We start from the raw sequence: 13421 nt of genomic DNA, 5'->3' as shown, positions 1-13421 counted from the left end.
TTGGGGAGATGGAGTGCATTGTAAAATGCCTACATCAGGTACGCCTGTATGAGGTAGTCATTCACGGCATTCCGCTGGAGGAATATCTGGCAGAACTCCAACAAAAGTTGGAATATGACAGATTTGATGGGGCCTCACTTGTGAGGGTCGGCCGACTCCAGAATAAGCGCAAGCAAGATTCTGGAGCGGAAAATTGACCTTTGCGGGGGGGGGGGTGCCCCATCATTGTGAGCATAGCGGGCGAAGGAACTGAAATCATATATAGGACCGAGACTTGTTCATGTTCACCCGCCTAAACGATGTTTCCTTTGCCAGGGATACGGGCACATTTCAAAATCCTGTAAAAAAATTACCTGTGGCCGTTGCGCAGGGGTCACAACACAAGAACGTGTACCTCGACCGTAATTAAATGCTCCAAGTGTGGGACCAACACGTTGTAGTCTATACAGGCTGTAACGAATATGTTAAGGCAACTGCCATTATGGCCTTAGTTAGGACAAGGCGGATGAACTGGGGAAAGGCTACTGTCCTATTCTATAAGGAACTGGAACAGCTTAAGGCTGAGGACAGGTGCCTTTTCCCGGTCCCCCCGCGGGAACCAACTTCCCCATGTTCCCCTTGCAGGGGGGAATGTGGGGTAAGCAAATATAGTGAATTGGAAGCGGGCGTGGGGGTGGATAATTCCACCCCTATGCCACCTCCCCCCATTTCCCCAATATGGGGAAATGGGGTAAACACACTTCCAAAAGTGGGGGACAGGGGGACCTGGAGTTAAAGTAAAAATATTGGAGGTGAGTGTGGAGGGGGAGGCATTCCCCTCTGGACTCACTACCCCCATTTTCCCATCTTGGGGAAATTGGGTACTCAATAAGTCCCCAAATAAATTATGTTGGGATCTAAAGAAAAATAAGACTCCCCAAAAGTCTTTCCCTGAAATCTCCACAGTTGGGAGGGGGTGGGGACTTCCTCCCCAACATATCTCAGCAATTGTAACTCCAAGCGGGGATTCAAACCGGAAAACCGTATCCAAAAATCCCGCAGTTGGAAGCAAATATACTTCTACCCCTAACGGTAGAGAGACTGTGGGGCCCTCTGCGGGGACAGAGAACACTTCATCTCTCATGGAGGAATCACAGGATCCAACAATGAGTGATAATGGAGTGTTCAATGTCACCGAGCAAGACTCCATAGTCTCATTACATACATCATGTAGCTCTGTTACAACCTGAATTGTAAAATTATTACAAAACTGGTTAGGATGCAAAAATATTATTACATTTAGGTTGTCAACCTGAATTGTAATAAAACCCGAAAATGTAATAAACGGTTAAAACTCAAGAAAATGTGGTGAGAAAAGTCTCGTTTACATAGTAACATGGTGTTTTAAAAAAACGAATTTGGACTCGACATCAGAATTTTTATAAAACTTACATGAAAGCGAATTAAAACTAAAAGAAAATACATTTCAGATTTGAAGAGCAGAAATGGTATCATAAAGTTGATAACAACCTGCATTCTTTAAAGTACTTGACATACAATACATTCTATGCTTTAAAATACGCATATTATATTCCTACAATACCATGAAGAAATTGAGTTCTAAGGTCACATTAATATTAATTTAATGATAATATGAATAAACAAAGGAAGGATGACGTTCATTTAAATGTAACAATCTTAATACAATTCCAGAAGAATTGTCCATTTAGTATCTTAAATAAAACATCTGGAGCGTAATGACATCGTGAAATGTAACAAACTGTCTGATTGGTAGCATTTTCATTTTCTATTCTGTACAACCACCAAATAATATATTTTTTGAAGATCATATTTACTAACGATATAATAGCAATAAAGAAAGTTTGCTTGTTTGGTGCATAGATAGTTATTACAAAAGCGGTTGAATGCCAAAAAATTATTACAATTGAGTTGACAACCTGAAATGAAATAAAACTCAAAATGTAATAAACTCTGAAAGTTGTCTTTTTCTAAATTAATTCTTTAACAACAACAACAAAAAAGAAAGAACCGATGAATTAACCAACTACTTATAGAAAAATAACGTTAAACATCAGTTATAAGAAATGTTGAATTTTTTATATAAATGAAAATGTAGAATTAACAGTAAAAGTCAAGTGTAACAATTTTATTACAAAGCCGATTGAACTGCTAAAAAGTTATTACAATTCAGAAGACAACCTGAAATGTAATAAAAACTCAAAATGTAATAAACTTTTTACTAGTTTTCTATTTTTAAAATAATAATTTAATAACAACAACGGAAACGAAAGAACCGATGTGCAAAACATCTACTAATAAAAAAATAACGTTAAATACCAATTGTAAGTAATGTTGATTGTTTGATATAAATGAAAATGTTGGAGTAACTGTTAAAAAGTTAAGTGTAACAATTTTATTACAAAACCGGTTGAACTGCCAAAAAGTTATTACATTTCAGTAGACAACCTGAAATGTTATAAAAACGTAAAATGTAATAAACATTTTACTAGTATTCTATTTCTAAAATAATTCTTTAAAAACAACAGCAACAACAACGGAAACGAAAGAACCGATTTACACACCATTTACATATATAAAATTAACGTTAAATACCAGTTTAAAGTAATGTTGATTGTTTGATATAAAGGAAAATATAGGTGTAGCGGTAAAAGTCAAGTGTAAAAATATTATTACTAAACTGGTTGAACTGCCGAAAAGTTATTACAATTGAGTTAACAACTTGAAATGTAATAAAACTACACATGTAATAAATTTTCTGAAAGTTGTCTTTTTCTAAAATAATTCTTTAACAACAACAAGGAAAAAGAAAGAACAGATTAACAAACCAACTACTTATAAAAAAATAAAGTTAAACATCAGTTATAAGAAATGTTGATTGTTTGATATAAATGAAAATGTAGGAGTAACAGTAAAAGTTAAGTGTAAAAATTTAAATAAAAAACCGGTTGAACTGCCAAAAAGTTATTACAATTCAGTAGACAACCTGAAATGTAATCAAAACTCAAAATGTAAAAAACTTTTAAATAGTTTTTTATTTGTACAATAATTCTTTTCCAATAACAACGAAAACGAAAGAACCATCTACTAACACAAAAAATAACGTGTACAGATATATTCTAACAGCTGTTGATGTGTTTTTGAAAACAAGTCGGCCTCCAACGTTGAAATTGCTTTGAAGCGCATAGTTTTACAGAATGGGAATCCAAGAATTGTACAGTTTGATAACGGCTCGCAGTTTTTAGGTCAAGTAGAGCGATATTTAGGCAGAAAGAATGTGAAAGTCATAAAAAGTAATCCGTATCAACCCCAGTCGCAAAGTAAAATAGAATAGTTCGAGCAAAGATAAGGTATGAATTGTTAAGGCGGGCGCGGAGGGGATTTAATTGGGTGGAAAGCCTCGATGATGTGGCCTTTTCTATAATTCAGCAGCCTAAAGAGCTGTTGGCTTATCGTCGCCGTTTCTTGTTTACTTTGGCAGAGGAGATGATCCAACTGAAATACGTGAAAAGGCTGCAACTGCATCTGAACGATGTGACAGAAGAGTTATATCCAGATACTGGAAGATGAGTGTATGTTCCATCTACCGAAAAGGGGATAAAGTGCTGCTTAAGTACCCTTTCGGGAGACGCAGGGTCCCACACAAAGAATATATTTTGCATGGTATAATTTTGAAAAGAAGCAAATCATTTGACAAATACTATGTGAAATATGAGATAAGGAAAATGTTACAAGAAGGGAATTGGTAAGCGTTGAGAATATTACTAGCAGAACAATAGAAGAAGAAAGAAATAGAGGAGAAAAGTTCATAGATGTATTCAAAAAGATGGAACAAAAACGTCGACACAAGCAGGCGTACTATATAGTCCTTGCTGATGAAAATACAAACGTCAGTGGCAACAGAGAAAGCTATATAATATATTGAACCTGGAATTGAAATTGAATTGTAAATAGCACAATTGTATATGTTATAAAAACGAAGAAAAAAAGACAGTTTGGAGTTCGTGATACGATATTTAAATTGAAGTTAAAATTGTGTATATCAATGTTGCATTTTTTATTTTTATTTATTGTATAAAAATGATACTTTAAAAGCACATAAAACTACTTACTTGAAACAAAAAACAAAAAGAGAATGACGAAGAGAATTAAAATAAAATATATAATAAAAACAAAAGAAAACAAACAAAGAACGAACAGAACAGAAAAAAAAAACCCAAATAAAATGGAAAAGTGAAGAAATAATGAAAAGTTGATGTTAAGGAACTATTTTAGAAATAAAAATCTATTAAAGGGTTAATTACATTTTGTGTTGTTTTTTTTTTACATTTCAGGTTGTTAACTCAATTGAAATGACTTTTTGGCATTTTAACCGGTTTTGTAATAAAATTGTTACACTTGACTTTTAATGTTACTCCTACATTTCCCATTATATCAATTTATCAACATTACGTATAACACATGTTTAACGTTATTTCTGATTAGTAGATGGTTCGTTTATCGGTTGTGTCGCTTTCGTTGTTGATGTTAAAGAATTATTTTAGAAATAGACGACTTTCAAAAGTTTATTACTTTTTGTGTTTTTATTACATTTCAGGTTGTCAACTTAATTGTAATAACTTTTTGGCAGTTCAGTCGCTTCTGTAATAAATTTTTTACACTTGACTTTTACTGTTACTTCTACATTTTCTTTTATATCAAACAATCAACATTACTTATAACTGGTATTTAACGGGTTTGTTTATTCGTAGATGGTTTGTACATCGGTTTTTCGTTTCCGTTGTTGTTGTTAAAGAATTATTTTAGAAAAAGACAACTTTCAGAATATTTATCACATTTTGAGTTTTATTTCATTTTAGGTTGTCAACTCAATTGTAATAACTTTTTGGCAGTTCAACCGGTTTTATAATAAAATTGTTACACTTGACTTTTACTGTTACTCCAACATTTTCTTTTATATCAAACAATCAACATTACTTATAACTGGCATTTAATGTTATTTTTTATTCGTAGATGGTTTGTACATCGGTTCTTTCTTTTCCGTTGTTGTTAAAGAATTATTTTAAAAAAAAACTAGTTGAAAGTTTATTACATTTTGAGTTTTTATTACATTTCAGGTTTTCTACTGAATTGTAATAACTTTTTAACAGTTCAACCGGTTTTGTAATAAAATTGTTACACTTGACTTTTACTGTTACTCCAACATTTTCTTTTATATCAAACAATCAACATTACTTACATGTATAACTGATGTTTAACGTTATTTGTTATAAGTAGTTGGTTTGTTCATCGGTTCTGTCTCTTTCGTTGTTGTTGTTGTTAAAGATTTTTTTAGAAAAAAGACAACCTCCAGAAAGTTTATTACATTTTGAGTTTTATTACATTTCAGGTTGTCAAATCAATTGTAATAACTTTTCGGCAGTTCAACTGGTTTTGTAATATTATTTCTATAGACTAAGCAAGCAAAATTTCTTTATTGCTATTATATCGTTAGTAAAGATGATCTTCAAAAATATATTATTTGGTGGTTTTACAGAATAGAAAATGAAAATGCTACGTATCAGATAGTTTGTTACATTTCACGATGTCATTACGCTCCAGATTGTTTATTTTAAGATACTAAATGGACAATTCTTCTGGAATTGTATTAAGATTGTTACATTTAAATGAACGTCATCCTTCCTTTGTTTATTCATATTATCATTAAATTAATATTAATGTGACCTTAAAACTCAATTTCTCCATGGTATTGTAGGAATAAAATGTGAGTATTTTAAAGCATAGAATGTATTGTATGTCAAGTACTTTAAAGAATGCAGGTTGCTATCAACTTTATGATACCATTTCTGCTCTTCAAATTTGAAATGTATTTTCTTTTAGTTTTCATTCGCTTTCATGTAAGTTTTATAAAAATTCTCATGTCGAGTCCAAATTCGTTTTTTTAAATACCATGATACTATGTGAACGAGACTTTTCTTACCACATTTTCTTGAGTTTTGACCGTTTATTACATTTTCGGGTTTTATTACAATTCAGGTTGACAACCTAAATGTAACAATATTTTTGCATCCTAACCAGTTTTGAAATAATTTTATTACAATTCCGGTTTTATTACAATTCAGGTTGTAACATGGCACCCCAACTAGGTTAGAAAAATGGAGAAGGATCTATAGCTGTATAGACCTCACATTGGCCACCCCCAAACTTTCGGCATCTTTGGCATGGGGTATTTTGGATGATAACATAGGTTCTGATCACTTCCCGCAATTCATCACTATAAATATTATCACTGTGGACATCCTCAAATTTAATTTGTTTGGTTAAATTATGAAAGATAGACCAATCTGCCTTTTCATAATTGAATTTAATTTGTTCAGTTGAATTTTCAGGATTTTTCTAATTTATACTTTTTTAAATAAACTTAATAAAGAAATTCTAGACAGAGCTGAGCTATCTATACCAGCTTCATCCTCCAGGCCTAGAAAGCACAAACTTGTACTATGGTGGAATAATGAATGTAAGAAAGTGGTACAGGATAGAAAAAAAAGCTCTAAATAAACTTAAAAGGAAACTAAGCCCTGATAATCTAAATAATCTAAAACAATTAGAATTACAACGTAAAGAAACAATACTGGAAGCTAAAAAACAAAACTGGACAGAATTGTGAAACTGTCTCAGTTACAAAATGTCGTGCAAAAATATTTTGGCAAACATTTAATAATAGAATTAAAGGTATAGCTTCCAAACCTGTACCACTATTAAAATTAAATAATAATATAACCAAAAAAAAAACCTTGAAAAGGCTCAATTCCTTGTTAAGCACTAGAAACAGGTCTCCAGTGACTCAAACATGTTACCAGAAACTCTTCAATATGAGGCAGAGTTTGAGTCACAACACAAGGAACCGGTCTATGAGCCGGGGAAGATAACTCGCCTCTTAATTTACCATTCAGTCTTTCGGAACTAAAATCTTGCTTAAACGCGAGGCGAGGTTCTGCCCCGGGCAAGGATGTGCTATCTTACCAGATGTTCAAGCACATGCCAGACAGCGTGCTTGACATATGGTTAAGGCTATATAATAGGGTGTGGTCTGAGAGAACATACCCCAGCGTGTGGAGGGAGGCCACTGTTATTCCTATATACAAAAATGGCAAAAATTAAAATGAACCAAACTCTTAAAGATCAATAAGCCTTACATCTCACTCAGGGAAATTGCTTGAGGGAATGGTCAAGGCACGTTTAGAACATTTACTAGAATAAAAAAATATAGTTAACCCCTTTCAATCTGGCTTTTGAAAGGACAGGAGCACTTTGGATCAGCTGGCTCGACTGCACCACGACGTGACCTATGCCAAAAACAGGTGACGCTCCGTGCTAGCAATATTTCTGGATCTTACGGCAGCTTTTGATCTAACATGGATTTTCGGAGTATTATATAAATTAAAAGAATATGGAGTGACAGGGTCTGCTTCCAGTACATTAGGTCCTTCCTTTAGGGCAGAAAGATATCGGTCAGGGTAGAGGGGTTTATGTCTGACCTCGAGCCTGTGGAGCGGGGCACTCCGCAAGGTTTCTATCCTCTCACCGTTGCTTTTTTCTATAATAATCAATGGTCTACCGGAGGCTCTCTCTGGCTCCGGTATGGTTATAAGTCAATTTGCTGATGACTCAAGCTGTTGGAAGACAGGGACCAATCTGGTAAAACTAGCCCAATGTGCAGAGGCTGGCATGGACTCTTTATGGGGATGGGCAAAAAATGGGAATTTCAAATTTCTGAGACAAAAACAGTAGCTATTTTATTTGGAAACCAAAAAGAGCACACATTGAACATATCATTAGGCAGTACACCAATTCAATTTGTTAAAGTTACCCGATTTTTAGGCATACTTTTGGATAAAAAATTAAATTTCGGGCAACATATTCAAGATCTGGTCAACAAGTGTCAAAAGGATTTAAATGTCATGAGAATGTTAAAAGGCACAGATTTCGGCACTGATAAAAACAGCCTTTTACTACTGTATAAATCCTTAATACGTTCAAAAATAGATTATGGAGCACAACTCTATTCTAGTGCATGCCCCAGTTTTCTTAAAAAATTAGACGGTATCCAAAATGCTGCCCTCAGGTTGGCCCTGGGGGGCCTCAGATCCACCCTAGCCCGAGAACTAGAGCTTGAGGCCGGTATTCCACCACTACATTTAAGAAGACAGGAACATACCCTAAAATACTATACGGATTAAAAGTAACAAGACTAATAATCCCGTGCATGGTGTTTAAGGGCACGGTTATTTCCATAAATCCAAGTTTAAGGACCCTGCCCCTCCGTTTGGGGGCAGTACTGACCTTCGGAGGGGTGCGGCCTTAAAGGTATTGACATTGCTGAACGGCGGCCTGCTGCGGTTCCGCATTGGACCCTTTCGCCACCCGTAGTTGATACACACCTAACATCAATAGTGAACAAAACTGATCTTCCGCACCTCGCAAGATCAGAAGTAAAAATATACTATGAAAAATATTCAGATCAAACACATATATATACAGATGGATCTAAAGACCCGGACTCTGGCAAAGTAGCTACAGTCGTAGTAATCCCTTCCCGCAACGATATGAAAAAAATAGATAGGCTAACAAATCAAACATCCATCTATACGGCCGAGCTACTTGCAATTAGGAATGCTTTGTGCTGGATAAATGACAACAATCACAAAAAAGTGGTCATTTTTACTGATTCTCTATCTTCGTTGGTCTCACTGAAATCAAATAACAGTCAGTCAAGACCAGAACTATTACAGGAAATCTATATAATATATAATAAATGCCTAAATGAAGGCAAATTGGTAACCATTGTTTGGTGTTCAGCGCATATAGGTATCTATGGTAATGAACAGGCGGACATGGCGGCCAAGGCAGGCCTAAACCTCAGCAGTGTAACAGAACCTATACCACTCTCCCTCACTGAAGTGTATTTTATAATACGCTAACATATTTTATCAAAGTGGCAAAAACAAATAAATGACAATCTGCCCAAAAACAAACATATAAATACCACAGTCAGTCTTAAACGACCCATAAAATATTCTAATAATTCCAAAATTGATAAAACTATTAGCTAAGATTGGGCACAAACTTATTACCAGGGAGTGTGGGTCAATACATTAAGAAAATTGACCAAACCTGCCCTCAAAGTGGAGTGAGATATGGTTCTGACCACCTACTGATCGAATGTTTTCAATTTACAGCCCAGAGGCAGGAATTGATTGGTCGCATTGGATCAGTGGGGCTTGAATTTAATATAAACAATATTCTAAATCCCCAAAACAACACTATAATCATGTATATGGGGCTCTAGAGTGTAAACTAACTGACAAAATCTGAGATACCAACTCGAATTGTGCCCGTGTTCCCCTCAGGCAACACACATATATAACCAAAAGATATATAACCATAATCATATATTAATATCAATCTACAAAATCAGGTTAATAGGGACCCAGTTTGCATACTAAAGTCACTTGACACCTATTTAATATCTGATTTAAATATACCTAATACTTAAACCCCAATAAAATTTAATAGAGTAGATAACCCAACCCAAATCATTCTTAATAGTAAATAGCTATATCTACATAGCTTAAAGAAAACACCCTAAATAAATTGAATAAAAAATGAAAATATAACAGCAATCTACCTTTAATGGGTAACTAGTGTAGTATCCATACAATATATGATGACGTAGATATATGTATCATGTTACATAGCCACTCTGTATCAGCCTCTTAAATACCAAGTAGTGTACAATAGTCGCTCGTAGTGAATAAATGTATGAAACATACACTGTGTTACTTACTGGGTTCTCGGCCCTCAGGGACATATAGCAGATATCACAATTATGTAGTATCCATACAATATATGATGACGTAGATATATGTATCATGTTACATAGCCACTCAGCCTCTTAAATACCAAGTAGTGTACAATAGTCGCTGGTAGTGAATAAACGTATAAAACATACACTGTGTTACTTACTGGGTTCTTGGCCCCCAGGGACATATAGCAGATATTACAATGGCGACGAGGATAATTATATTTAAATAAATAAAAGTGAAGATTGGAATTTGGATTTATTAGCAAAATCCGTGTAGAACATTTGTTTGCAAAAATGACTGAATTAATACCATTCCCACCATTCACGATTAAAGAAAATCCAAGCAATGTCGGTATAAGATGGGGTATCTACGTCGAAAAATTTGAAAATTTAATAAATGAACTCGGAATTGCCAAAAACAAAAGAAAACAAGCAATTATCATAGTATTGCAAGCAATCCATAAGTCCCCTACCGGTTAGAACCCCAGCAACATTCTGATGGGCCGTTGGTCATTCAATTTTACCAGTGAATGAATGACATGAATGAACTTAAATCTTTTGAGTTCTAAGTTTGTCTATATCACAGTAATGTGTTAAGTTTCCCTGCCTAGAAAAGAAATTATGTTTATACAACCTTGTCAAATTATTACGATGTGGGTTTTTTAATTAAATCCTATAATGATTGAAGAAGTTGGAGTAAAAATACCAATTTCTCGGAAAAAAATCTAAGTTCAAGGGGGACATAATTCTGGAAATAGTCTTGCTAGAGTATTTAACCTTCTCAAAAATGTTGAGTGATAATAAGAAACATATATATGAAGTTTGAAGTAGATACATTTAGAAATAAAGAAGTTATTTAAAAAAGAAAACATTTTTTTTCATAAAAATTCTAAGTTAAAGGGAGGTAATTCTGATAATTTTTGTGCTAGAGTTGTAAACCTTGTCACATATGATGTGGTTGATGACCAGAAACTTATATTTAAATTTTGAAGTAAACACCTTAAGAAATAAAGAACTTATAGTGAAAAAGCTGAAAAATTTAAATCAGAAATCTTGAAATTCAGGCTATTTGTTGCCATAGCAACCAGAATTTTCAACATAGGAAGAAAAGAAAAAGATGTGCATAATCTCCAGACTGCCATCTACCCATATACCAAGTTTCATAAAAATATTTTCAGGTTATCACTGGATCCAGTTTATGTGTTAAATTTGCCATATTTTCAGACTATTTGTTGCCATAGCAACCAGAATTTTCAACATAGGAAGAAAAGAAAAAGATGTGCATAATCTCCAGACTGCCATCTACCCATATTTCAAGTTTCATAAACATATTCAGTACTTTTTGAGTTATGACTGGATCCAGTTTATGTGTTAAATTTTCCATATTTTCAGACTATTTGTTGCCATAGCAACCAGAATTTTCAACATAGGAACAAAAGAAAAACACGTGCATAATCTCCATACTGCCATCTATCCATATATCAAGTTTCATAAAAATATTTTTAGTACTTTTTGCGTTATCGCGGGATCCAGTTTTGTGGACTGACGGACTGACAGACAGACGGACGACAGGACGGACGGACGTTCCAACATTTTGGGTTTAGGGGCTATTTTCTTTGTTATCTTAAGGGCTACTAGCCCCTAAACCCTTTGATCACGGAATGAACTTATTGTTCTCTTTTGTTCTCTTTACTGTTATATAGCCCCTAAATCCAAAATGTTTGCTCGGACGGACGGACAGACGGACGGTAAACCTAAAGTCCCCTTCGGTTAAACCGGTAGGGGACTAAAAAGCTTTATTATTACACTACGAAGGTGATGAAGTGTTTGAAATTTACAAAACTTTTCCAACATTATCCAATGCTGATGACAACTATGCTGACACCAAGAAAGAACTTTCTGATTATTTTCAACCACAAAATAATGCAGAATTTCTGCGTTTTGCATTTGGAAACGTGACACAACAAGACAAAAGTATAGATGAATATGTGACACAATTACGTCAGGAAGCTAATATAAACTTGACCAGACAAACATTCAACCAATATCAACCAATTATATCTTCACAAACTGATATAACTCAACAACCAAACAACTAATTACAACCAATAAACCCTGATAAATTAAGATCACCACAATTATATTCAACCAACTTCAACAAACCAACAAAACTCCCTTCAAAACTTCTCAACAAAAACATAAACGCTACACACTATCAGCGTGTCTCTCCTAAACTGATGTAAAATCTCTCTCAAATCTCAAATATTTTCTGTTGTACCGATTTTGTTTAAATGTATAGAGATATGCATATCTAGGTTTACAGGTTCACATTGAAATTTCAGTGTCTCGCTGTAGGAAAACATTAAGTCTTTGTAAAAAAAATATCTACAGCGAGCGGAATGTCGTGAATGACTACCTGATATAGGCGTTCCTGAGGATGCACTCCATCTCCTCAAGTTTAAACTTGGGTAGCTACCGATTCTGTAGACGCGAAGTCTAAGAGGATATTACCCGACGCCAGGGGTGTTGCCTTCAGTACATTCTTGATTTTCATATTTATTGCGTTAGAAAGGGTCCTTATTTTAATATTGGTTATTCTTCCATTTAGCACTTTTACGACCCCAACGTTCCTGGCTACTGCCTTGCGTACATAATGGTACTACCGTTTGTCCAAGGCATTGCCAAGATCGAACACCCAAGAGGTACCTATGATGATGGGATGGCCCATATCTGGCCACCCTGTACTTCATTTTTATTAAAAATATTCACTGCGGACCAGCCGCCTATTCATGTAAAACTAGTAATATACTAGAAATATCCTAGTATACTATTTTATAAAAAGGTTCTTTTAGTAGTGGTATGAGATACCAGCTCTTCTATTAGTATATATCTATAATACAGATTTTATGAATGATGCACACAACATGTAAACAAACCAAACACACACTCTATTGGTTTAATACGACCGAATGCTTTGTTATAAAGTGTATTTTAAAATATAAAATGAATAAAATAGTTCCTAAAAAATAAAGCATTCAAATAATTTTATATAAATTTAGTGGGAGGAAAGGTGGAAAGGTGATGTCTAGAAGATAGTGGGTGGGGTATGGCCGTCGCAGTGGGTTGATTCTTGAAGTGTAGTGGTGTTGTGTATGGTGATGTTGTTGTGAGTTAATGTGCCCGCCGCCGGTTATTGTATAAAGTCTATCGTTTATATCGTGTTCAGTAAATGCCTTTTTGACGTTTTTTGGCAAAATTTATCTTCGACAATTTTGTTTACAATAAGCCGGAATATGTAGATAAATAAAATCATTTGAATGCTTTTATTAAATAACTATTACATATCAAATATCACTTACCAAATTTATGTTCCTCATTGTTTCCTTTATATCTTTCATTCATCAAAACACAAGTAATTCTTTAGCTCTAGCAAGGTTATAAACCTTCAAAACGGAAGTAAATGTATCTTGTATCATAGTGTGGGGACCTCGTATACATATACATATACATGCACAGTGCTTTAACTGGAGTGCAGCCG

The 13421-nt window shown here is 34.4% G+C and overlaps 1 protein-coding gene across 5 annotated transcripts in view; it reads right to left on the bottom strand.

The window, feature by feature from the left end:
* Nucleotides 1–13379, bottom strand: part of LOC132737308 (protein draper-like) — an 84793-nt gene extending 71414 nt beyond the window's left edge. For 4 of the 5 annotated variants that reach the window (XM_060724596.1, XM_060724575.1, XM_060724589.1 and 1 more), the window contains exon 1: nucleotides 13243–13379. In XM_060724596.1, the coding sequence (XP_060580579.1) occupies nucleotides 13243–13281 (39 nt within the window). In that variant the 5' untranslated portion in view covers nucleotides 13282–13379. The remainder of the gene's footprint in view (nucleotides 1–13242) is intronic. The other variant, XM_060724582.1, reaches the window with a different exon arrangement.
* Nucleotides 13380–13421: the final 42 nt, after the last annotated feature.

This window comes from Ruditapes philippinarum, unplaced genomic scaffold (assembly GCF_026571515.1).
Source record: "Ruditapes philippinarum isolate M1 unplaced genomic scaffold, ASM2657151v2 ctg1662_1_1_1_1, whole genome shotgun sequence".
Taxonomy (NCBI): Eukaryota; Metazoa; Mollusca; class Bivalvia; order Venerida; family Veneridae; genus Ruditapes; species Ruditapes philippinarum.
Note: the sequence above shows the minus strand (reverse complement) of the source record. Positions and strands in the feature narration are given on the sequence as shown.